The 24,116-nt window shown below is 39.2% G+C and overlaps 1 protein-coding gene across 1 annotated transcript in view; it reads left to right on the top strand.

Moving 5' to 3' along the window:
• The window catches only part of LOC149816764 (signal peptide peptidase 2-like), a 33,079-nt gene extending 10,279 nt beyond the window's left edge, over positions 1 to 22,800 (top strand). The window contains exons 9-11 of the mRNA XM_089988081.1: positions 18,738 to 18,874; positions 18,963 to 19,040; positions 22,333 to 22,800. Of these exons, the coding sequence (XP_089844207.1) occupies positions 18,738 to 18,874; positions 18,963 to 19,040; positions 22,333 to 22,443 (326 nt within the window). The 3' untranslated portion in view covers positions 22,444 to 22,800. The remainder of the gene's footprint in view (positions 1 to 18,737; positions 18,875 to 18,962; positions 19,041 to 22,332) is intronic.
• Positions 22,801 to 24,116: the final 1,316 nt, after the last annotated feature.

Below are 24,116 nucleotides of genomic sequence, written 5' to 3'. Positions count from 1 at the left end.
AATCCTTTTCCTCCAATCATTTCTATCCAATGCCATGTCCTCGGTGAGGTTCAAAGCATTCATATCCTTTCCTATCATCTCCATCCAAGTCTTCTTAGGCCTACCCCGACCTCTTTTAACTAATATATTTTCCCATTTCTCCAACCTTCTAACTGGAGCATCATTAGGCCTTCGCCGAATATGTCCAAACCACCGTAAACGATTCTCTCGCATCTTATTTTCAATGGGTGCAACACCTACCTTCTTACGTATCTCCTCGTTCCGAATCTTATCTTTTATTGTATTTCCACACATCCATCTAAGCATCCGCATCTCAGCTACACTCATTTTTTGAATATGATGTCTCTTGGCAGCCCAACATTCCGTACCATATAATAAAGCGGGTCTAATAGTCGTCCTATAAAACTTTCCCTTCAACCGCAATGGCATTCTACGATCGCACAACACTCCAGTTGCACTTTTCCATTTCATCCACCCAACCTTTATCCTATGATTTACATCTCCATCAATTTCTCCATACTTTTGAATGATGGATCCCAAATATTTGAAATAATCATTCACCGGTATTTCTTGCTCACCAAGCTTCACTACACTCCCATCACTACTTCGTTGCTTACTAAACCGACATTCCATATATTCAGTCTTACTCTTACTCAACTTAAAACCTCTAGCTTCCAATGTCTGTCTCCATAATTCTAACTTAGGATTAACCCCAGCTCTAGACTCATCAATCAAAACAATATCATCAGCAAACAACATACACCACGGTACATTTTCTTGAATTGATCTCGTAAGCTCATCCATCACTATCGCAAATAGGAAAAGGGCTTAAAGCAGATCCTTGATGTAACCCAACTCTATGTTGTGTAGCTACACTTTCTCCTGGTATAACCTTACAATCGATGCAACAACCCCTATCTCTCTTTCTAAGTAGGAAAAAATCTATCAGACTCGTATTAACCCCACTTTTAAATGTTACTAGGTGACTCCCTTTTCCTAAACCAAGTGTTTGCTAAGATCATATCATAGGACAAACAAAAATCTAAAATCCTTTCTCCACTTTCATTTCTTTCTCCTATACCATAGCCTCCATGGATACTCTCAAATCCATCTCTACTAATGCGTACATGTCCATTAAGGTCACCGTCGATGAAAAACTTTTCTCCATAAGATATCCCTTGTACTACTCCATCTAAATCTTCCCAAAATTGATGCTTAATGGAATCATCTAAACCTACTTGAGGTGCATAAACACTAATAATATTAATAATATCCGTACCTAATACTAATTTAATAAGTAAAATTCTGTCACCCTTCCTACGGACCTCAACTACATGATCTATAAACTGACGACTCATAACAATCCCTACTCCATTCCTATTCTTATTTATTCCTGTATACCAAATCTTATATCCCCAAGGTTCTATCACTTTTGCTTTCTCACCTACCCATTTGGTCTCTTGTAGACATAAAACATCAATCTTTCTCCTACACATAACATCTACTAACTCTACCAACTTACCAGTTAAAGACCCTATGTTCCAAGTGGCTAACCTAATTTTATGGTCTTGGACTAACTTCTTTACCCCCACCCGTCCAACAAAGTGAGGGAACCCTTGCCTATTTGACACCACACCCGGGCGCCGGTGTGACGCGTCGCTTCTGGGCGACGATCTAGCAACCCTTGCCCATTTATCACTGCCTCTGGGCCTAGAGAGTACAGCGCGTCGCTCAGTAGAGAACGCCCCAACGAAATTCTCATATTGGTTCATTTTCATAGGGTATGACTAAGTTTTTATGCTGGCTGTCACAGGCCTACCGCAACCCTCCTCCTTTATCCGGGCTTGGGACCGGCAGTGTATAACTAAACAGTTATACATAGGCGGAGTTATATACATGTATATGTATATATATTATATATAATATGATGTAATTAGTAATGTCCTCTAAGGACGTTTTAATCTTTTTCATTTCATGTAATAGTAGCTTCCCATTAGGGGCAGCATTTGGTTTCATTACAATAATCATCCTTAGCCATTTATAGCTGTTGGGACCTCCCCAACAGCTATATTTATAGCTGTTGGGGTGGTTCCTAAGGGCTCTATATGGCCCCTCTTCTCTATATAAAGGCTAGTAATTCCCTTCTTGTGTAAGGGTTGTCTTAAGCATTTTCAATAGATATTGTTTTTTATATTTTGTGTGCTCTCTCTTATATTCTTTATGAGTTGATCTGTGCTAGCCCTTGTGGCTTATTGTATTTTTCCCATTAGATGCTTTTATGTTTATGCACTCTTTGTGTTCCGGACCGCCACGTTTTTCACCTTTTTGCTCGGATGTATATACCTCTTTGTCACTCTCGAGTGCCCCACAAGGCCTTACGGCTTAAGAACCCCGTGTATTCGGACCTTCTTTTTCCCTCTTGATGTACTTTGCTTTCAAATATCTATAAAGAAGCTTTTTGCATCTTTGCCTCTTTGCTCTCTTTGTGCTTGTGCATGCGCATACTCTTGCTTCCGCTCGTGTGCATGTGTTGTGTGTTACTTGTGCGCTTAAAAGGCCTGCTTTCGGTGTTTGCAAATTCTCGAAGCTACGTCGCAGAACCTTGTCGACATTGGGAGTGACAATGACACCAAAGAAAAATGTCATGACCCCTTCAGGCAGTATGGTGAAGAAGATTTCATGGCCGATGATCGGGTGTCATCTATTTCACGCGATGTTGCGGAGCTGACTGTGATAGTGACCAACATGGAGAAATTGATTAATGGGACTTGTGTCGCTTTTAATGATCTCAATGCAGAGATCAAGACAACGGTAGAGGGAGTGGAAGACTCGGTAGAGGGAGAGATCAAGACAACTTTTCCACCAGATTTGATGATTTGTTGGGTCGGTTCAACATCATGGCTGTTAAATTAGATGTTGTTCGACGAAAGAATGAACAGTTGGAGCGACAATTGTGGACTGCCCCAGCTGGCGGCATTGCGACATACGTGGATAGACCACGTTACAGGCTATTTGAGCCCGCAAAGTATAAAGGCACACGGGACTCAAAGGATCTCGAGAATTTTATCTACGAGATGGACTAGTTTTTAGAAGTTGCGAGGATAGAGGACAACGCAGATAGGCTGCAGACTACAACAATGTACTTTGTGGATGAAGCGACTCTATGGTGGAGACGTCGCTTGGGTGATGTTCGACGGGGTTTGATTGCTATAGTCTCGTGGGAAGACCTCCAAAAGGAATTGCGAGACTACTTTCTACCTAAAAATCATGAGAAAATAGCCCGCAAAAGGTTGCTGTCGTTGAAAAAGACAGGGTCAGTGCATGACTATGTCAAGGCATTCTCTTCGATAATGCAGGAAGTTGAGAGAATGAATGATCAAGATCGGTTGTTCTATTTTGGCAACGTGTTGCAAGGATGGGCAAACCAAGAACTTATTCAGCATTACCCTGTAATGCTAGCTTAGGCGCTTGTGGTTGCAGAGAAACTTGCCGAGCTTGACAGGAATGACCCTACATTTCAAGACCGACAGCAAAGAAACGATCACAACAATCGAAGGGACAACCGAAGGAATGACCAATGACAGAATGCTGGCTGGGAGAACCAGCAGAATCATGGCGGATAGGATGACCAAAACAACAACCAAAATTGGAATAACTTTCAGGGCGTCAATTATCGCCGTCATGACTGTCGTATCTGCCACAGGAATCATTGGCAGGATACATGTCCCAACAGAAATCGCGGTCAAGGGAATGAAGATAACCGCGCACCCCGAGCTGCGAATGCCGTTCAGGGTGAGGAAGATGATCAACCTGCAAAGGCGCCAACAGTTGGTGCAATGGAGATGATGAATACAATAAAGGTCACAACCAGTGTTGTGAAAAGCGTTGAGGCGTAGCGAGGTGCTCCACCAAAATCTGAGGCGAGGCGTAAGCCTTAAAAAAAAAATTTAACTTAAAAAACTTATAAAAATTATCTAAAATTATAAATAAATAAGAAATGCTTTATTTATAAAGCAACAACCAACAAGAAAAAAAGTCTCAAATAAATACGGAAAAATATGAGATTAACATGTAAAAGTAACATTAATGCAACAACTTGATCTATCTAAGTATCTAAGAAATAAAATATGAGCATTCGTTCAATAAAAAATTAACATTAACAACAAAATGCATATTAAAAAATGTAAGTATCTCTCCATATGTGCATTCAGCAAATGAAAATAGTTCATCACTCGATAGTCAATGCTATATGCTCCATTGGATAACAGATAGATAAGTAGCCTACATCCAGAAATGCTGTCTAAGAACATTTCTCTTTTAACAATATGCATAGTATGAGTAATACAGAGAAAATAATAGCTCACATTGCCCAATTGTATTTGCTAACTTTCTCTTTACTGAATATCCAAGTGACATGCATTGCCTCATTTTATCCGGATCCATGCCACCACCATCATCTGCACAGAAAGGAATATCAGGAAACTATTGTAAAATGAGAATATTAAACAGTTTAGTCACGCTATATTTGAAATGGTGCAAGTCAGTGGCATAAAGCCAGTCCCCTGCACATCTTTAAACTTCTTTATTGAGTAAAAGCTACACACTACACAAAATTTGATGCATTTTCTGCTCCTACAAGTCACATCCATTATAAGTAACCAAATATATGAGATCAAAAGAATGTATCAACAAAAAAAAACATAGTTGCACTTAAAAACAAACAGCCAAAAACTAAGAGTGTCTACAATCAAAGCATAACAAAGCAATGTCAACCACAGCCAAGTATTCATATTGCATCTAACGCCCATCTGCTCTTCTAGATAGACAGCAGCAACAGCATACAAAAAAATCATCAATACAGAACTGTAAGAGGACATGCACAAAAATGACTAAAAATTACTTCACAAGAAAAGCATGATTCCCTAGAAACTTGATTGCATATAAGGTAATAGTCAGAAACAACTTTAATCCTTGATACCTGCCGTATGGAGAGATTGAAGAGAGGGAGGCAGATACAAAGGAAAAAGAATGAAGGGGGTCGGGGTTACCTGGGGTCTGGCAAGGGCTGCCGGCGTCGCGGCTGCTTCCGGCGAGAAGGAGGAGGCCGAGAAGGGAGAGACTGTGAGAGACGAGAGAGAGGGACTGCGAGAGACGAGAGAGAGAAAGAGAGGTGGGAGAGACCGAGACAAGAGGTGAGAGACTGTGAGAGACGAGAAAGAGAGGGGCTGCGAGAGACGAGAGAGAGAGGGAGAGACTGTGAGAGACGCGAGAGAAAGAGGGGTTGCGAGAGAAAAATTAGGGCCCCCGACCCTCATTAGGGTCGGGACTCGAGGGTAACATTTTACTTTTGGTCAAATGAGGGCTTTGACCCTCATTTGACCAACAATATGAGGCGTGCGTGCTTCACCGTGAGGTGCGCCTCGCCTCGAGGCGTACGCCTCAAGGCGTATGAGGCGTATGCCCCAATGATTTTATGCTTACGCCTCAAGGCACAAAGTCCCTCGCCTTGAGGCGAGGCACGTTTTTAATAACACTAGTCACAACTGTTGCAGAATCGACAATATGTAAAGAGTTGATGTACTTGGAACTTCTGCTCAACGGAAGACTTACCAAGGCATTGGTAGACACTGGTGCCACACATAACTTCATCTCGCGTGAAGAAGCAGAACGATTGGGATTACAGTGGGAACGAAAAGAGTCGCATGAAAGCAGTTAATTCGGAGGCTAAGGCCATCTACGGCGTTGCTCGTGATGCACCAGTGCAGATCCATAACTGGTCGAGAAGGATCACGTTATCAGTCGCACCTATGGATGATTTTAAAGTCATCATCGAGATGGAATTCTTGAGAAACAACAAGGCAGTGTCGATGCCCCACCTCAACGTTGTCAGCTTTGAGAGTGAGAATCAACCCTGCATGGTTACTGCGATAGCAGGGACGCCCTGTGAATGCTTGGTGTCTGCGTTCCAGTTGAACAGGCATGAAAAGTGGTGACGAGATTTTTCTAGTCATAATCTACGCTACGGACGAGGGAGAAGAAGCCGCGGATGTCCCAGAGGCCTTAGCGCCAGTATTGAAGGAGTTTGGCGATGTTATGCTCGTCGAGATGTCGAAGAAGCTACCTCCGAGGCGTGAGGTAGACCATCAGATTGAACTAGTACCAGGTGCACGACCACTCGCAATGACTCCTTATCGCATAGCAATTCCTGAGTTGCAGGAATTACACAAACAACTGGATGATATGCTCGAAGCGGGTATCATCCAATCATCCAAAGCTCCCTTTGGAGCACTCGTGCTGGTTCAAGCAAAGCATGATGGGTCGAAGCGGTTGTGCGTCAACTATAGGGCACTGAACAAAATGACGGTGAAGAACAAGTACCCGCTTCCTTTGATCGTGGACTTGTTTGATCAGCTTGGAAAGGCGAAGGTCTTCTCTAAGTTGGATTTGAGATCTGGCTACTGACAAGTTAGAGTTGTAGAAGGGGATGAGCCAAAAACTACCTGTGTAACGCGATATGGGGCGTTCAAATTTCTTGTCATGCTCTTTGGCTTGACGAACGCGCTCGCTACCTTTTCAACCTTAATGAATAAGATCTTCTACCCGCACCTTGATAAGTTTGTCGTCGTGTACTTGGACGACATAGTGGTGTACAACGACTCGATGGAACAGCATGTTCAGCACCTTCAGATTGTGTTTCAAACTCTGAAGGACCGCTGTATGTCAAGCGGGAAAAATGTCTATTCGGCCAGAAGAAAGTCTATTTTCTTGGGCATATTATAGGAGAAGACAATCTCAAAATGGACCACAGGAAGATTGATGCTATTCAAGCATGGGAGCTGCCCTCTAAGGTTCCAGAGTTACGCTCCTTCTTGGGGCTTGCAAATTATTATTGACGCTTCATCAAGAGATACTCGCAGATTGCTATTGTGCTCACAAATTTGTTGAAGAAAGACAGACCATGGCTATGGTCTAATGCCTGCCAGAAGGCTTTTGATGAGTTGAAGCATGCCCTGACAGAGGAGTCAGTGCTGAAGTTGCCCGACTGTCGGCAACTGTTTGAAGTGCAAACCGATGCGTCTGACTTCACTATTGGTGGGGTGTTGCTTGAAGAAGGACATCTTATCGCGTTTGAAAGTAGGAAGTTGAACGATGCTGAGCGTCGATACACTGCGCATGAGCGCGAGATGTTGGCGTTCGTGCATTGTCTCCGCACATGGAGACACTATCTTTTGGGGTCGCAGTTTGTTGTGCGCACTGGCAACGTCGCAATAAGCTACTTTCAGACTCAGAAGTAGCTGAGTCCAAGGCAAGCACACTGGCAGGATTTCTTGGCAGAATTCAATATGGTCCTCGAATACAAGTCAGGCAGGACCAATGTTGTGGTCGACGCCTTGAGTTGGAAGGCGGAACTCGCAGCTTTGCTCGCTTGGGACGGCAGTGTGAGTCAACCGACGAGCGATCTTCTCAAACAGGTGCGAAAAGCTTCAAAAAGTGACCCGATGACTCAACAATTGATCGCATTGGTGAAGGAAGGAAAGACGCGGAGATTTTGGCTAGAGGACGATTTGCTCTACACCGCGGGCGACCGTCATATATTCCTCTGCAGGATACCTTGAGGAGATGCTTGATGCACGAGTGCCACAATACTACATGGGCGGGTCACCCAGGACAACAGAGGACCTTAGCGTTGTTAGAACGCGCGTTCTACTGGCTGCAGATGCGCAATGATGTAGATGCTTATGTGCGGACTTGCTTGATTTGCCAACAAGACCATCAATCAAAGACCCGATGGACTATTGGAGCCCCTACCTGTGCCAAGCCGTCTGTGAGAGTGCATAACCATGGATTTCATTATGAGCTTGCCGAAAGCACAAGGCTGTAGTTCGATCTACATGGTTGTGGATAGGTTCTCGAAGTATGCTGTCTTCGTGCCTGCCACCTGCTCAGCTGCAGATACTGCGAAGTTGTTCGTGCGGAACGTGATCAAGCATTGGGGAATTTCTAAGAGCATCGTCAGCGATCGTGATGCACGCTTCACTGACAAGTTTTGGCGAGAAGTGTTTCGCTTAATGGGGACAAAGTTACATTTCAGCACAAGTCTTCACCCCCAAACCGATGGACAAACTGAGAGAATAAACGGTATGCTAGAGGAATATCTGCGGCACTTTGTCAGTGCCAACCAAAGGGATTGGGTTGATTTACTTGATGCGGCTCAATTCTGCTACAACCTCCAAAAGAGCGAGTCCTCCGGCCACAGTCCATTTGAAGTCACGACCGGACAACAGCCGCAGACTCCGCACTCCCTTGCTGAGCGAGGATGTGACAAAGCACCTTATGCATACCAGTTCGTCAGGAACTGACAAGATCAGTCAGAGTTGGCGAAGGCATACCTAAACAAGGCGACCAAGCGCATGAAGAAATGGGCAGATGAGAAGCGTCGTCCAACAAAATTTCGTGTTGGAGACAAAGTGTTGGCTAAACTCTTTCCCGACCACACAACTATCTTTCGGGGCCACCACCGAGGCCTTATCCGCAAGTATGATGGTCCCTTCACCATTATCAAACGTGTGAGAAACTTGGCGTACCGGCTGGACTTGCCAGCAAACTTTCAAATGCATCCAGTATTCCACATATGTAACCTAAAGCTGTTCCACGAAGATGAAGGAGATCCTCAACGGAGCATGCCTCAACGTGCTCCGATCCTGCAGCGGTCTCCCTCAATGGTCATTTTACCAGGCAGAGTGTCAGAAGTCATCCTCAGCCATTCCAACAACTATCTAAGGAAAACAAAAAAGTACTTAGTGCAGTGAAAGAGATTGCCAGAATGTGAAGCCACCTGGGAGAAGGCCAGCAACATGTTTCAGCATCGACAACTTCTAGAAGACTACCATGAACAATTGGCGTCGAGGACGACGCCAACTTAGGCAGGGGAGCGTGTTCTAGACTGCCACGTTTTTCACCTTTTTGCTCTGATGTATATATCTCTTTGGCACTCTCGAGTGCCCCATAAGGCCTTACGACTTAAGAACCCTGTGTATTCAGACCCTTTCTTCCCCTCTTGATGTACTTTGCTTTCAAGTATCTATAAAGAAGTTTTTTGCATCCTTGCCTCTTTGCTCTCTTTGTGTTTGTGCATGTGCGTACTCTTGCTTCCGCTCGTGTGCGTGTGTTATGCGTTGCTTGTGCGCTTAAAAGGCCTGCTTTCGGTGTTTGCAAATTTCCGAAGCTACGTCGCGGGGGCCTTCGCTTCTATGCCCGTGACACTTTGTAACTCTTAGTGGCATTGTATTTGTGCACGTTTGGTTTCATTACGTGGGATCAGAGACCCTAGGTGTCCACACTCTTGGGCCTTATTGATTGGAGTACTTGTGAAGGTTCTACTCACGCAAATCTCATATCTTTTCTCTCTTATTCTTGTCATGGCCAACAAAGATGCAAAGATTGATCTTTCATTCAAATTGAATGAAACCAACTACGTGATGTGAGCTGCTGCTAAGAACCACCTCAAAGGAAAAAAAAAATTAGGGTTGTGTGTGGCACGGTTCACGAGCCAAAATTGAAGCTCACAAAGAATGAAGGAGACCAAGTGAGAGATCTAAATGAAGAACAAAAGGAAAACTTCATTCAAGAATATTAATTCAAATTGAAGGATTGGGAAAGTGACCACGCTAGGATATTGGCATGGTTCACGAGCAATGATGAGCTTAAAATTTGTGCAAATCTTGTAAAGTATAAAAAAGCCAACGAAGCTTGATTTTTTATGAAAGGTATGTCAACACAAAAACATAGTTGACTAACCCAGCGAGTTGACTAGGGAATCACTTGAGTCGACCTAGATCTGACCCCAATTGGGTTATGAATCAAGATTGTCTATTATAATTTTTTTATCATGTATTTTATGATTTTAATGCTTTGAACCTCACCGAGGACATGGCATTGGATAAAAATGATTGGAGGAGAAGGATTCATGTGGAAGACCCAGAATGATTTTCTTTTTTGGTTCATATTGCTGACCCCAATTGTTTTGGGATGAAGGCGTAGTTGTTGTTGTTGTTGTTGTATTTTATGATTTTAATGCACAATTCTTATATAAAGAAGAATCTAATATTGTTCAATGAAAAAAGTTAATAATCATGTATAATTATGTTTTTGTAACTTAGCTATTGACATATTAGCTTGAAGTTTAGTTATTTCCATGTCTTATTCATGTGCGTACACTATAAAATATAGTCTTGACTCGTCCGAGTCACCGAGTCAACCTAGTCACTGAGTCAACCTGCTGACTTGCGAGTCAAGGATTGAGCGATCCAAAACCTTGTCATGAGTTTGCCAACTATGCACAAAAAGACCTTACTAGGCATTTTTTCTTATAAGAAAAAATAAGATCTACAAAGCAAGGAGATATGTCTACTCAAGACTATTATAGCATCTTATCCCCATTATGGGATGGACTTTCTCTTCTTGAACCTCAATGGGTTGAAGAAGCTATTGAGATGAGGCAGCATCAAATGGAGAAATAAAACTTTTTCAATTTCTTCACGGCCTCTGTCCCAAGCAAGAGGATCTTTGCTCCATAGAACCTCTTCTCCTCTTAATGAAGCACTTGACCAACTTTGCCAAGAAAAAACTCATCTTTTAATGGATAAGAGAGTTGATGAAGTACATGTGGTTTATAGACCCGGAAACAATGTAAAAACATATAAGCCTTTTCATTTTGGGAGGAATAACTATGGAGGAGGAAGAAAAAAAAATGTATGTCATTTTTGCAATGAGCCGGGACATATAAAGCTTAAGTGGAAAGTGGCTTCCATTGGATAGATTCAAAGCAAATGAAAAATGAAAGAGCTATGTCACACGGACTCGGCTCCAAGGTCGACGTACCGACACGGGTGCGGCTCGGACTCGGTCAACCCGACCCTGGGTGCGGTCAAGGCACCCAGGGTCATTTTGGTCCATTTTTTGGATTTTTTTTAAAAAAAAAAATTTTGGGCTACAAAATTAAAAAAAAAATCTTGGGGGGGAGGGGGGGGGGGCGTTGCCCCCTATAACCCCCCGCTAGGGGCGCCCCCTCGGACCGCTGACCGCGCAGCGGGACCCACGACGGGGGGAACCCCGCCCTCCTGTAAGGAAAAAAAACCCTGAATCAGGCTTCACAACTCATCACCTGTCCCCTAATGGGTACAACTTTGACCGAATCTTATATATATATATATATATATATATATATATATATATATATATATATATATATATATATATATATATATATATATATATATATATATATATATATATATATATATATATATATATAGTCGAGTCCTCGTGTCCAAAATTTTTGAAATTGCACCGCACCCGTGTTGCACCCGCACCCACACCCATGTGACATAGTGAAAGAGGGATGGAGACATTAAAGCTTCCATTGCTCAACTTACGGAATCTCTCCAACAACTTATGAAGAACTACTCCTCACAACTCATCACCTGTCCCCTAATGGGTACAACTTTGACCGAATCTTATATATATATATATATATATATATATATATATATATATATATATATATATATATATATATATATATATATATATATTTAGCCGAGTCCTCGTGTCCAAAATTTTTGAAATTGCACCGCACCCGTGTCGCACCCGCACCCGCACCCATGTGACATAGTGAAAGAGGGATGGAGACATTAAAGCTTCCATTGCTCAACTTACGGAATCTCTCCAACAATTTATGAAGAACTACTCCTCTACTCCATATGCTTTCGGTGTTATGGTCTCATCACCTCCTGGTATATCTTATTGGATTCTCGACTCGGGTGTTTCTTTTCATGTGACTTCGAATGCTCCCTTTTATCTGAACAAAATATTGACTCTTTTAAATCCTTTGTTTCTACCGTCGATGGTATATCCTTACATGTTAAAGGAATAAAAAATCTTTAAAAAGTTTTGAGCATATCAAAAGAATTTTTTGTTCCAAAAATTGGAATTATTCCAAAACTTAAATCTTTTTTTCAGTTTCTCAAATATCTGATCATGGTTGTAGAGTCTCCTTTTCACCTACGGGTTGCTCTGTGCAGGATCTCCGATCCAGGAAGCTGATTAGGCAAGGTCATATGAGAGGAGATCTCTATTATATGAGTTTTTTGTCTTTACCTTTCAAATCTTTGTAATCATATTCAATCTAAGGATGTTATCAATTGGCACAAAAGACTTGGTCATCCAAGTGCCTCTAAATTGTATCTCTTTCCGGTTTTCATTCTTGAAAAAAATTTGTAATGAAAAAGAATTTACTTGCAATGATTGTATTCTTGACAAAATGCATTCTTCCCCTTTTCCTAATAGTAACTTTGTCTTGAAAAAAACCTTTTGAGTGGTGCATTCGGATTTATGGGGGACCTGCACCGGTCATGTCAAAGGGAGGTTATTCCTACTATGTTATTTTTGTTGATGACTATACTGGGTTCACTTGGGTGTACTTCCTTAGGTTCAAATTTGATGTTTTTTCAATCTTTAAAGAATTTCATGTTTTTATCAAAAATCAATTTCGATCTAGTATATCTATTTTTAGATCCAATTCGGGTGGTGAATATATGTCAAATGAATTTCAAAATTATTTTAGACAAAATGAAATTATCCACCAAAGATCTTGCCCAAAAGCTCCTTAACAAAATGGTCTTACGAAAAGGAAACATAAGCACATTGTTGAAACAATCAAAACACTTCTCATTTCAAAAAATGTTCCAAAAATGTTTTCGGGCCGAAGCCACGCTTACCGTTATATATCTTATCAATAGAATGCCCTCTTCTTCTCTAAAATATTTTCACCCTTTGAAAAATTGTTTCAAATATCCCAAGATTTCAAAAGATTAGGAGTTTTTTGGGTGCAAATGTTTTATTCTTTTTTAAGTTAAGGATAAACTTTCACCAAAAGCTCTTGAATGTGCTTTCATAGGGTATGGTAAAAATAAAAAAGGATATAGATGTTATGATTTAAAAAATAACAAACTCTACATTTCAAGAAATGTGATTTCTGGATCAAAATAAACCTAAGGAGGAAGTTGATTACACATTCCTTTTTGACTTGTTACCTACAAATAATTCTGATGCATCAATTGATTGTGGTGACAAGAGTCTCTCTTGATATTGATGTTAATATATATATATATATATGTATATAATTTTTTATAATAAGTAATGGTCATCAGGGGCATTTTAGTCCTTTTGCCTTTTGTATATAGTCTATTTTATAGGGTCAATTTTGTATTTATTTATTTTTAATTGCCTTGATTTTGAGGGGCTTTTTTTAATTAGGTTCTTTTTGTACTAGTCAACATAGAGTTGACTAGTCAATAGCTGTTGGACTCTTCCGACAACTCTATTGAGACTTCCTCTTGTGTATAAATAGGGGTAAAAACTATGTCACATGGGTGCGGGTGCGGGTGCGACACGGGTGCGGCACAATTTTAAAATTTTTGGACACGGGGACTCGGCAAAAAAAAATATATATATATATATATATAATTTTATTTTATTTTTAAAATGCCACAGGTGTCTGTGCAGTCACAGGCTGTGACTGTGCACAGTCTGTGACTGTGCACACTGCAAAGACTGCACAGTCACAGTGCCTTTTTTATATATTTTTTTTTAAATAAAAAATATAAAAAATTAGTTTTTTAGAGACATTTTTGGACTCGGTCAAAGTTGACCGAGTCCAAAATATGGACGGACTCGGCCTGGACTCGTTGACCGAGTCTGACTCGGCGTTGACCGAGTCCGGGCCGAGTCCGAAGCCGCACCCGAGTCCGCACCCGTGTCGGGGCGTGTCGACTCGGGTGCGGCACCTCCTTAGCCGAGTCCGTGTGACATAGGGTAAAAACCTTCATTTGTTCCAATGGTTTTCCTAAGCATTCTACTCAATAAAGATTATATTTTTTATGTTCTTGTGTTATTGTTTTGACTCTTTGAAGTCTTGTATATGCACTTTGTGCTTGTGTAGTGCCTTAGTGCTTTTGTAATATTCTTTATTGGACTTGTAATAGTGGTTATGCACTTTGTATTTGTCTTTTTTCATATTTCATTACATGATATCAAAGCCAAAAAAATTTCTTAGTATTTTGCCTTTTGGGTCTTGGGATTCTTTGGTTCGAGTTCGTGCTTCATGAAGAAATCGTGATCGATGTATGACTTGGATTTAAGGGAGATCTTGTCCCGATGTGTATCTTAAATCTTTATTTTTGCTTGAATTGTCTATATGCATGAGAAAACACTCATTTTTCTTATCTATGAAAAATTATTAGTTATTTTTTGTTAAAACCAAATCTTTAAATGCTTTTCAAATTTATTGTTGGATTTAGTTTTATTAATTTTTGTATAAGGTTTATAATATTTATTTGGTTTTGTGGAATGATATTTATATATGTGTATACTTTTATGAGATAGAGTTTGAATCTTAGGTTTTTGAACTTTCTTTATTTAATATATACATATATGTTCTAGTATACTTGAGCATGTATTTTTTGGCACTTAGATGCTTTATTCGAACACTTCGTGGTTATAAATGTCAAAACATGTTCTTATGTATGACTTCAAATTTATTGTGTTTTTTGTTGGACTTTGTTTTGTTTTTTAATATTGTTAAATATTTTAAAATAATTTGAAATATTTATTTTAAAATGGTTTTGTGTGTCATTCACATGTATGATTTTATGAGATTTTGCTTAACTTGTTTTTGAATTTCTTTCTTCTCTTTGATGTATTTTTATGTGAAACATAGAATACTTTACGTAGTATTAAAGATTATTTGTGGTTAGGGTCTTAGCGATTATGGATATCTTGTTATTTTGTAATTTTAATAAATGATTTTTCATATTGATATATGATCCTTGTGCACTTGTAATTGTCTTACATACACATTGATGAATGAGTTTGTCATTCATGCATGAGGAATTGAGCATGATTTCTTCATGCAAAACTTGTTCTTTTATGGGAATTATGCACTCATCCTTATGGAATTTACGTTGAACTCCTCTATGAGGTTTATGAATGTTTTTTAAGAGTGACTTTTAAAATTATTAAAAGTATTTATGTTATTGTGTTTTCTCTTGTTGGCCCTTTTTAGTGGCCCTTGTGACTGGGCCCATTCGGGAGGTAGTTTTATTGCACTTGAATGTTTTGTGCCTTGCGATTGTGATACTTCTTCGACTCGTGGCTCCTTAATTAACGTTATCTTACATGTTTTTTTTCATGTTACCTCACATGAGTTTTAAGTATTATGCTTCTTGCATGCTTGTGATACTCAATAAAATATTATTTTTTATATTGTGAGCCTCCTTATGGATTTTTTTGAGTGTGTTCCTCAGGGAACACTTTTGTATTTGTTCACTTGATATTGGTGGACATTTTGGTTTGTGATTGAAGGCTTTTTGGTTTTTTACTTGGTATTAATAAAATTTGTGTTTTTTTTAAGAACCTTCCCTATGTCTCCACTTTGTGGGTTCTGCGAGTGTACCCTTTGTGGTTCACTTTTGTTCTTGTCCATTTTGTATCTATTGATGAACATTCATGTTAAAGACTCTTCTTTTTGTGCCTGCGATGACACTACTTTGGGCACCAGACACATCTTTCCTCTCGGTTGCAGAACTTCCTACTTATGATCCTATGCTAGGGTTTGTAGGATCAGAATTAGGGAAATCATGTTTGTAATATACATCCTCTCAATGTTCCACATATTCCATTTCTGCCTCATTCATCTCTCTTGTCTTTTTTCTCTTAGATCATTATGTAATTGCTGACATTGTCATTTCATGGCATTCAACAATTTCCTTGACATGCATGCTTGCACATTATGATGTGTTCCGACTAAATGATGCTTCAACTTAAAGATACCATCTGAAAAAGAATTTTGGCAATAGTTGCACTTGATTTTGAATCGGTTTTCACTCATTATTTGAGTTTCCCATTGACGTGCCAGATCCTCTGAAGTCATCTTCCTAAAAAAAAACTCAATAAGAAGCAGAGTAGTGATTTTTTTACCTTAACCCACTTCCTTGAGTGAAAAAATGGTGGAAATGCACTCTTGAGAAAATCACAAAATCCTTCTCCCTAATGCACAAATAGGCCCCCAAATCGATCTCATGACTCCTAGGGTGCATGGGTTCCCTTCTGTCAGCCTCTAGACAAATGGAGAAGTCAGCCCTCAAAGAGGCCACATGGGTGCGGGTGCGACACGGGTGCGACGCAATTTCAAAAATTAAATTGAACAAAATTGAACAAAATTAGACTCGGTCAAAGTTGACCAAGTCCGACTCTTCGTTGACCGAGTCCGAGCCGTGTTCGAAGCGGCACCCGTGTCGGTGGGTGTCGACGCAGGTGGGGTGCCTCCCTAGCCGAGTCCGTGTGACATAGGTTTCATGTCTTATTTTAAGTGCCACACCTATATTGTACGATATGCCCTATATTGTACGATATAACATGATATAAGGGTGTATCATACGACACACCTGATATGGATATGTATCGTATTTTCAAAAAGTAATGATACGTATCGTACAGTACAATACGATACTTACGACATTGCACTTGTGGCTTTTCTCCCTGCATATCTAATACATAGTGTTTGAGTGCTGCTCACCAGGGGGAGAGGGAAGAATGCTTCTCCCTTGACCTGGATAACCACCACGTCCTCTACCTCGGCCACTCCTAGCCGAGTTATTAGGGCCACGACCAACACTAGCAGACACCATAACTTCATGATGAATTTGTTGGTTGTTTCTTTTCCCACATGTTGAACATGGATTTGAACTCTAAAAGCATGGACTGGAGCTCATCAAAATGTGGTCTAGGCATGTACATGGCAATAAAAGTATTATACTCAGTACCTAAGCCCTTCAAGGTTTTAGTACAGACTTCCAAGGGGCTGCCAACTGATCTGAGATATATTTCACCTTATTTAAAAATTCAAGAGCACTGAAATCACCTGCAACGAACCAAACTCTGATCTGAGATGATAAACTATGGGGTGGATATTTGTTCAAAGTTCAAACCATTTGTGGAGAATCTATCACAAATCATGTGCAGACACTCTTGTGGAAATATGCAGCAGTGCCTCCTGAGAAAGGGTTGCAGTATTGTATACTATGACAACATGATCATTTTTTTCACCATGTAGTACATGTTGGATTTTTCAAAAATAACAGTTTTGGCAGCCTCTCCATCCTTCACTTTTCCCTGAACCTCATACACAAATTTTGAGGGTACCATTTCAAATCCGTCAAGGTGCCCCATCAAATCATGACTGCTGATAAAGGGTATGATTTGCTTCTTCTAGGTGATAAATTTGGTTTCCATCCTTAAGCTCTCCCTGAACCTCATACACAAATTCTGAGGGCATGATTTTAAATCCATCAAGGTGCCCCATCAAATCATGACTGCTGATAAAGGGTATGATTTGCGTCTTCTAGGTGATAAAGTTGGTCTCATTCAGTTTGTCGATGACCAATTGGCTTAGGAAAGAGGAATTGATTGGGTTTGAAGAAGCCATGACGAAGCTAATGTAAAAGAAAAGAAACAAGAACAAGAAACAGAGTAAAACAAGGTGAGAAAATTTGCAGGTCTGCAAAACACAGGGAACGACAAGAGGGAATCTGCTAATGTCAGCAATGAATGACGCCAATTTTTTTTTTGCTGCTGTTAGGAAGAAAACAAACTGTATCAAGCTGCCTGCTGAAATCTGATTTTTTATTATAGAATCGAGGCTGTTCCTTTATTTTTCTTAAAGAAATAGGGCTAACAATCCCTTATCAGTGAAACAGTTGAAAGATGATGAGACCTAAAAAAGGAACGACCCAACATAAAAAAAAGATAATATATTGATAAGAAAAAAAGGTAAGAAGAAAGATAGATGAGATGCAAAGATAATAGAAAAGAAGAAAAGAGAAAGTGACTGATATGAAAGAAATAAACAGATCTGAAAACCTTTAGAAAGAAGGGGAGTAGAACAAAAGAAAATCAGGATATGGGAAACAAAACATTTAAGGAAAAAGAAGATAAAGGACTAGGGTTTAAGGAAAACAAAGAAGTGAGATGAGATCAACCAACCAAGAAGAACCACCAGTGGATAATCAGCAGTGCTAAATGATATGACAAGGTCCTATCCTTGCTGACAAGAATCTCCTTGGGGTGTGTGCCCTGTTGTTCACACAATAAAGAGGGAGAAAAGTGAAGAAAGATGGAAGAAGTTAGGATTGTGAATTCGCCTTAGGTATATATTGCTGCTCGGGATGCATGCCCTGTTGTGTGACCAATAAAGAGGGAGAAAAGTGAAGATGGATGGAGGAAGTTAGGATCGTGAGTTCCCTTAAGAAAGATGGTCACATCCTTCTTTATATTGCTGCTGTGTAGATGCTACATTACAAAAATACCCCTGTTAAATAAAAAGAAATACAACATAGCCTCATACTACAAAGGTGTGAAATACCCTTAATAAAACATCTATTTCTAACAATGGCAATCTTTGTTTCATGTTTTATTTTGCTTATGGTTCGATTAGCATTAACCACAGAATTTATTAGGAATATCAATGTTTTAGGTAGTCTGTTTGACTGTTTACTAAGCATTGTCAACTAGTTTCTTTCTTCCTTCTTTTTCTTAACATATTGTGGTAAACCTTGTTGATATCCACTATATTTTGTGTCGTTCTCATTGAAGCTGACATTGTTTTTCCTGCTCAACAGGTATTTTTGTTGCCTTGGCTTTGCGTTTTGATATGTCAAGAGGGAAAGAGAAGCGGTATTTTGTTAGTTCATTCATTGGTTACACTGTTGGTTTGGTCCTAACAATTATTGTGATGAATTGGTTCCAGGCAGCTCAGGTTTGTTAGTTGATAGTTTGTTAGTTTATTCTTTGCTGCCCTTTTAGTATAACCGATATTGATGCTTTAGCTTATTCTTTCGATACAGCCTGCACTTCTTTATATAGTACCTGCTGTTATTGGCTCAGTCGCTGTGCATTGTCTCTGGAATGGTGAAGTAAAAGAGGTTAGTTATAACTCTTTCTGATTTTCTTGTTAACCATGATTTTGTTCTGTATGGGGTTTAGCATCTGTGATTATACTGGCATACACCATCTGTGCAACAAAAGGGAAATTTTAGGGCTATGTATGGGTTGAAGATGCTAAAGTATCAGCACACTGCTATTATATATAATGCAAATTTCTTTTCTGGTCAATCAGTTATATTCAGTATTTATGACTTGAATGACTGGATCTCTCTATTTCTAAAATGGCTCACTCTATTTATATTTATAAATTTAGCTGCTTCAGGTATTGGTTGAACAATAGTGTTGATGATAGATGGTTTTGCATTCTTGTTTTACATCTTTATATCGTGCTATTTGTGGATAGTGCTTTCATATTTTGGTTGTTTTGATCCCCTGATCTCTTGGTTTGTACAATAAAAACAATGAGCTGTGCTTATTTTACTATTGGTTCAAAATTTGTTAATGATTTTAGTGGATAGATGCATGACTTGTGGTATTCCAGGTCTGCTTATGTACCCCTTCCTCAAGACCTCAATTTCACCATTGCAATTTTTTTTTTAATCAAGGTTATTGACATATAACATTGTCAGTGGGGAAAATATGGGTGGTAGTCATGTGAGCCACAAAACATTAAGAAACTTTGGCAAATAATTGCCAAATTGTTCACTGTATCTTTTAATGTGCCTTTTAGCACTAGATAGGTCAGTCTGCTTCTGTACATCTGGAACCACTAGTAGTCTTTTTAGTGGAAGAGCAAGAATATCTTAGTGCTTCAAGTTCCTCTATGGTAGCTTATGCCCACCTGATTTGAGGTTCAGTTTCATCATATTATGGGGTTCTAAATATGAATAGTAAGAAAATGATTTTGTGATTGCCAATTCATGTTGGAAAATGGTGGCGACAACTTTACATATAGCCTACCTTTTAGATGTCAACAGATTGGATTTTATCTGCAGAGTACCCTCAGCCAAGGCCATGTTCCCGGGCGATCCAATTCAGGGTCCAAACGGATCGTGCAGTCGATTCACATGTAGGATCCATTCCAATCAGTGATCGTATCTAGTTTCATGAACATTAGTTTTTCTCATTTATAAATAGATGAGAGAGTGTTTAGAGGGGAATCTTTTGATGAAACATCATCCTAATATTTCTTATTCTTGTTATTTGTAGTTTAGTTAATTAAAATTTCATTTTTCTAGTTAAAAATCGTAGTTTGGTCTATTTTTCCAGCAAATCCTCTTCAGAGTTTGCATCAATTGGAATCAGGGTAAATTTCTGTGTCCGTTCAAGATGGTGGAGTCTGAACATTGATGTGCTATTATTCATCTAATTCGAGCTGATATACATGAGAAATTTGAGCATTTGAATGTTTTTTGCATGAGAAGCCCATAGTGTTATCCTGCTGAACATCCATTTGTTGGAGTTTACAGTAAATAGACTGGCATTTGGAGCCATATTTTATGTAAATTCTCTGACTACCTAGAAATCAAAGTAATGTGTTAGTATTGAGTGCACTCCTACTACCAATGGAAAAAATTAAATATGAGAAGAGTAGTTATTGCTAGAGTAAGGAACTGAGATACTAGTGCAAAACTTTAGTTCTTGTTAGAACATGATAGAAATAGGATCAAAAGCTTAGAGAACAGAACAAAGGCATGTTATCCCTTGAATCTTTCAGCAAATGAATCATCACATGGGCATCCTGTCTGTGTTCATGGTGACTTAGAACACAAAAATACTTTTTTGATTGGCTTTATATGCTATTGCTTTAGATGCCACAACTAGTCCTAAAGAATCAAAACCCTGGCAAAATAAACATTCATCCTAGAGATGATTTGCCCAAAAAAAATGTTAATCTGTCCAAGGCTGCCAAGGGCTGTTGCATGTGCTTGACCCGTGCAGGTAAAGAAATTATCTATTGCACTGCGAACTGTAGGTTCATCAGAAAGGAAGGGCACCATACTGGTCGGCAATATGAGGAAAACAGAAATAATGTATGCAAAGGGCAATATGGAAAATGATGGCAGGCCAGTAGCGTAGAGATCTCCAAGATGCGTGTTAGATTTGTTAGATGGTTGAGAATAATCCAAGAAAGAGGAGACCGTTTCTGGTTAATAGGGATAAAAATTTACAAGGTTATAAAGATTAGGGTATTAGCAACAAGGTTTTCAGATTTAAGACTATTTGGAGATAGAATTATTATTCTTAATTATCTATGTAACATGAACAGAATCCACTGGGACGTACCTAGAAGTGAAAGTATATTCATGGATTTGGGACCTAGAAAGCATACATAGAATAGGTAAGAAGCAGATCCAAAGGGCCATATGGAGAATATGGATTTGATTAAGAAATGAGGTTGGTGAACTCACATCACGGCTAAATATGAATACATCATGTCATACTTGTCTCTCAAATCAATCTCCTTTTAAGATGAAGGGAATGACCAACTTAGGTTGAAAAACAGATTCCTCAACATCGTACTGGTCAAAAAAGTTGAGTTTTGTTAATTATTTTAGATGCAAAGCAGCAATAGATTAATAGAGGCATAGTTGTGCACATTAAAGAATGGGTTCGGGATTTTGGGAAAGTTTGAAATCTCTGAGGATTAGAAAGTATTAGACGATGAGAGGTAGAATGTTTCTTGAAAGATGCATATTGGCAAAAACGAAGCTGAGAATGCTAGAGTGACCTATAACTTGATAGAAACATCTAAACCGTGAAATAAATCAAGAAACTACATTTATATCAGAACTTACCAATATCAGTCTTGCAATAATCCCAAGATGGCTTTTTCTTGAGAAAAAGTGGTTCTGAGGTAACCCTGTGGAAAACCTTAGCATTTTTTGTTTTATTATAAAACGTGAAAGAATGAAACTAGTGAAATTGGCTTTAGATTCGAATCCCCAAGGACAATATTGCAAAAGCATAATGATAAAATGAAATATACTGTCATTTTTAGTTGTTTTTACAGGTTTGAAATTAGATTGCATTTGATGCCAAACATACACACATGTACATCGGCAAACTTTCCGTTTTACTGAATCATGATGTATGATTGTCGTACAATAAGTTTGCATTACATCTCACCACCAAAAACCAAAACTCAATCTTGTGGCAATAGGCAACGCCTATTAAATAATTCCTTTAGAAGAGGGGGTGGGGTGGGGTTGGGTACATGCCCACAAGTTTAAACAGATGTTAGAGGGCCCTTCATACACTATTAATGATCTCTGATTTCCTTGGTTTTTTTGTCTTTGGTTAGTACTAGAATGAGTGCTCTTTTTGCAGTTATGGGAATTTGAAGAGTCTAAACCTCCAACTGATTCGAGTACTGCGGATTCATCAAAGCAAGATGGAGAGAGAACTGGTGAGGCAGAATCCAGTAAGAAAACACAATAGAGGGGAGGATTTGCTGCTCATGCAATCTCATGATCTGGAGTTGTATGACATGCAATCGTGCCATTGGTTCACACATGATCAACCTCTTTGTTGAATGGTAAGTTATTGAAACAAGTGGGGCTGATTTTGTCATCCAATAAGAACGAGCCCATTTCTAAAGTGGTCATATGAAACAAGACAACCGACAGATGTGCAAATACACATACATTATAGTCGATTTGTACGTTCTCAAGAGATCATTCGATTTTTATTTTAAGGGAACTGTAGTCTTATAGATTCTGACACCATTTTGTATTTCCTCTTGCAATCTAGAAAATTTTTCTTTTATGCACATTAAGCTGATGAAATGTCCTTTCATGTGAATTGGCATGTCAGTCGTTTGGCCTCAGAAAATCCTCCAATTCAGTTTTTGAAATACTCCCAATTATATTATCCAAGCGGTTTGAGTTTTTTTTTTCCGACTGCTAGCAAAGCATGATTGCTATCAGCTGGTACTATTTTCTGTGCATCATGATATACATACCATGTAGGCATGCACATGAATTTGTTATTGCTAGGTGGCTCTTTAAAAATAAATTGTGTGCATGTTTTTGGAATAAATTGCTGCATTTTGGTGGCAAACAATCTCCCCACATAAGATGCTCATAGAAGTTGAAGAGGACAATAGAAAAGCGGCATATCGCTGGATGGTCTGCTTATGTTTGCATGCATGCTAAAAATAATGATCAGCGAAAAACATATTATTCCAATGTCCGGGCCATAGTGACAAACGTTTTTATCTGCAATTTCTCATTTTTCAAAAACTCGTGAGAAATTGAAAAAAATCCATAAATCTCGCATTTTTTTCGGCAAAATCTTGATAAAAAATAAAATTTAAAAATCTAAAATTGATTTTTTATAAGAAAATATTAATACAGTTTATTAGTATCATGTTTAAATCGCAATAAATAGCCGTTTAAAACTAAATATTGCGTTTAAATTGCAGTATTTATGTTTTTTCATAAATCGTGATATTTTGAAATTCTCGTGAGAAATTGCTGTTTTAAACTTTCAGGCAATTTCTTGCGATATTATCGCAAGATTTTCATAAATCTTGCGATATTTGTCACTACTACGGGCATGCAATTTCCCCTGTATTGCTTGCTTTACTCTAGGGAGGGAAAACGTTTGAACTTGACCATGACATAATGGGCCTAGATTTAGCTTCATGTGATGTACTAAGGCTCGGCTGAGACTTGTTACTACTATATTAGAAAGTTATCAAACATGAGAGCCCCAAGGGGGTTGTAGTGGTAGAGTGGGGCCTTGACTGCTATACGGGCAGTCAAAGTTCAATTTCGATTCCTATGGCCGTGGTTTCTCTTCGCAATCACAAGCCAACGCATAGCATAGGCCCCGAGGGCAGGGTTCCTAATCTCGGTGCGGCAGGCTGAACCAACGCAACCGGAGGTATGGCAGGTTGGCAACCAAGTCTTAGTGCCCAGTGCTGTTTCTTCGGATTATAAATGAAGAAAACAAAAATATTACTTGTCGATAGGGCACACAAGTTCCTTTCTTTCAATATGCTACACAAAGGCCGAATACGTAACAGTGTGGTATATCTTATTTCATGCGTTCACAAAATTATAGGATGTACATCAGCTGTAAATATTGCATGTCACTGTTAGAATTTA

This window comes from Nuphar pumila, chromosome 14, assembly GCF_984573655.1.
Source record: "Nuphar pumila chromosome 14, dmNupPumi1.hap1.1, whole genome shotgun sequence".
In the NCBI taxonomy this organism is placed as follows: domain Eukaryota; kingdom Viridiplantae; phylum Streptophyta; class Magnoliopsida; order Nymphaeales; family Nymphaeaceae; genus Nuphar; species Nuphar pumila.
This window is presented reverse-complemented; position numbering and strand designations above follow the sequence as displayed.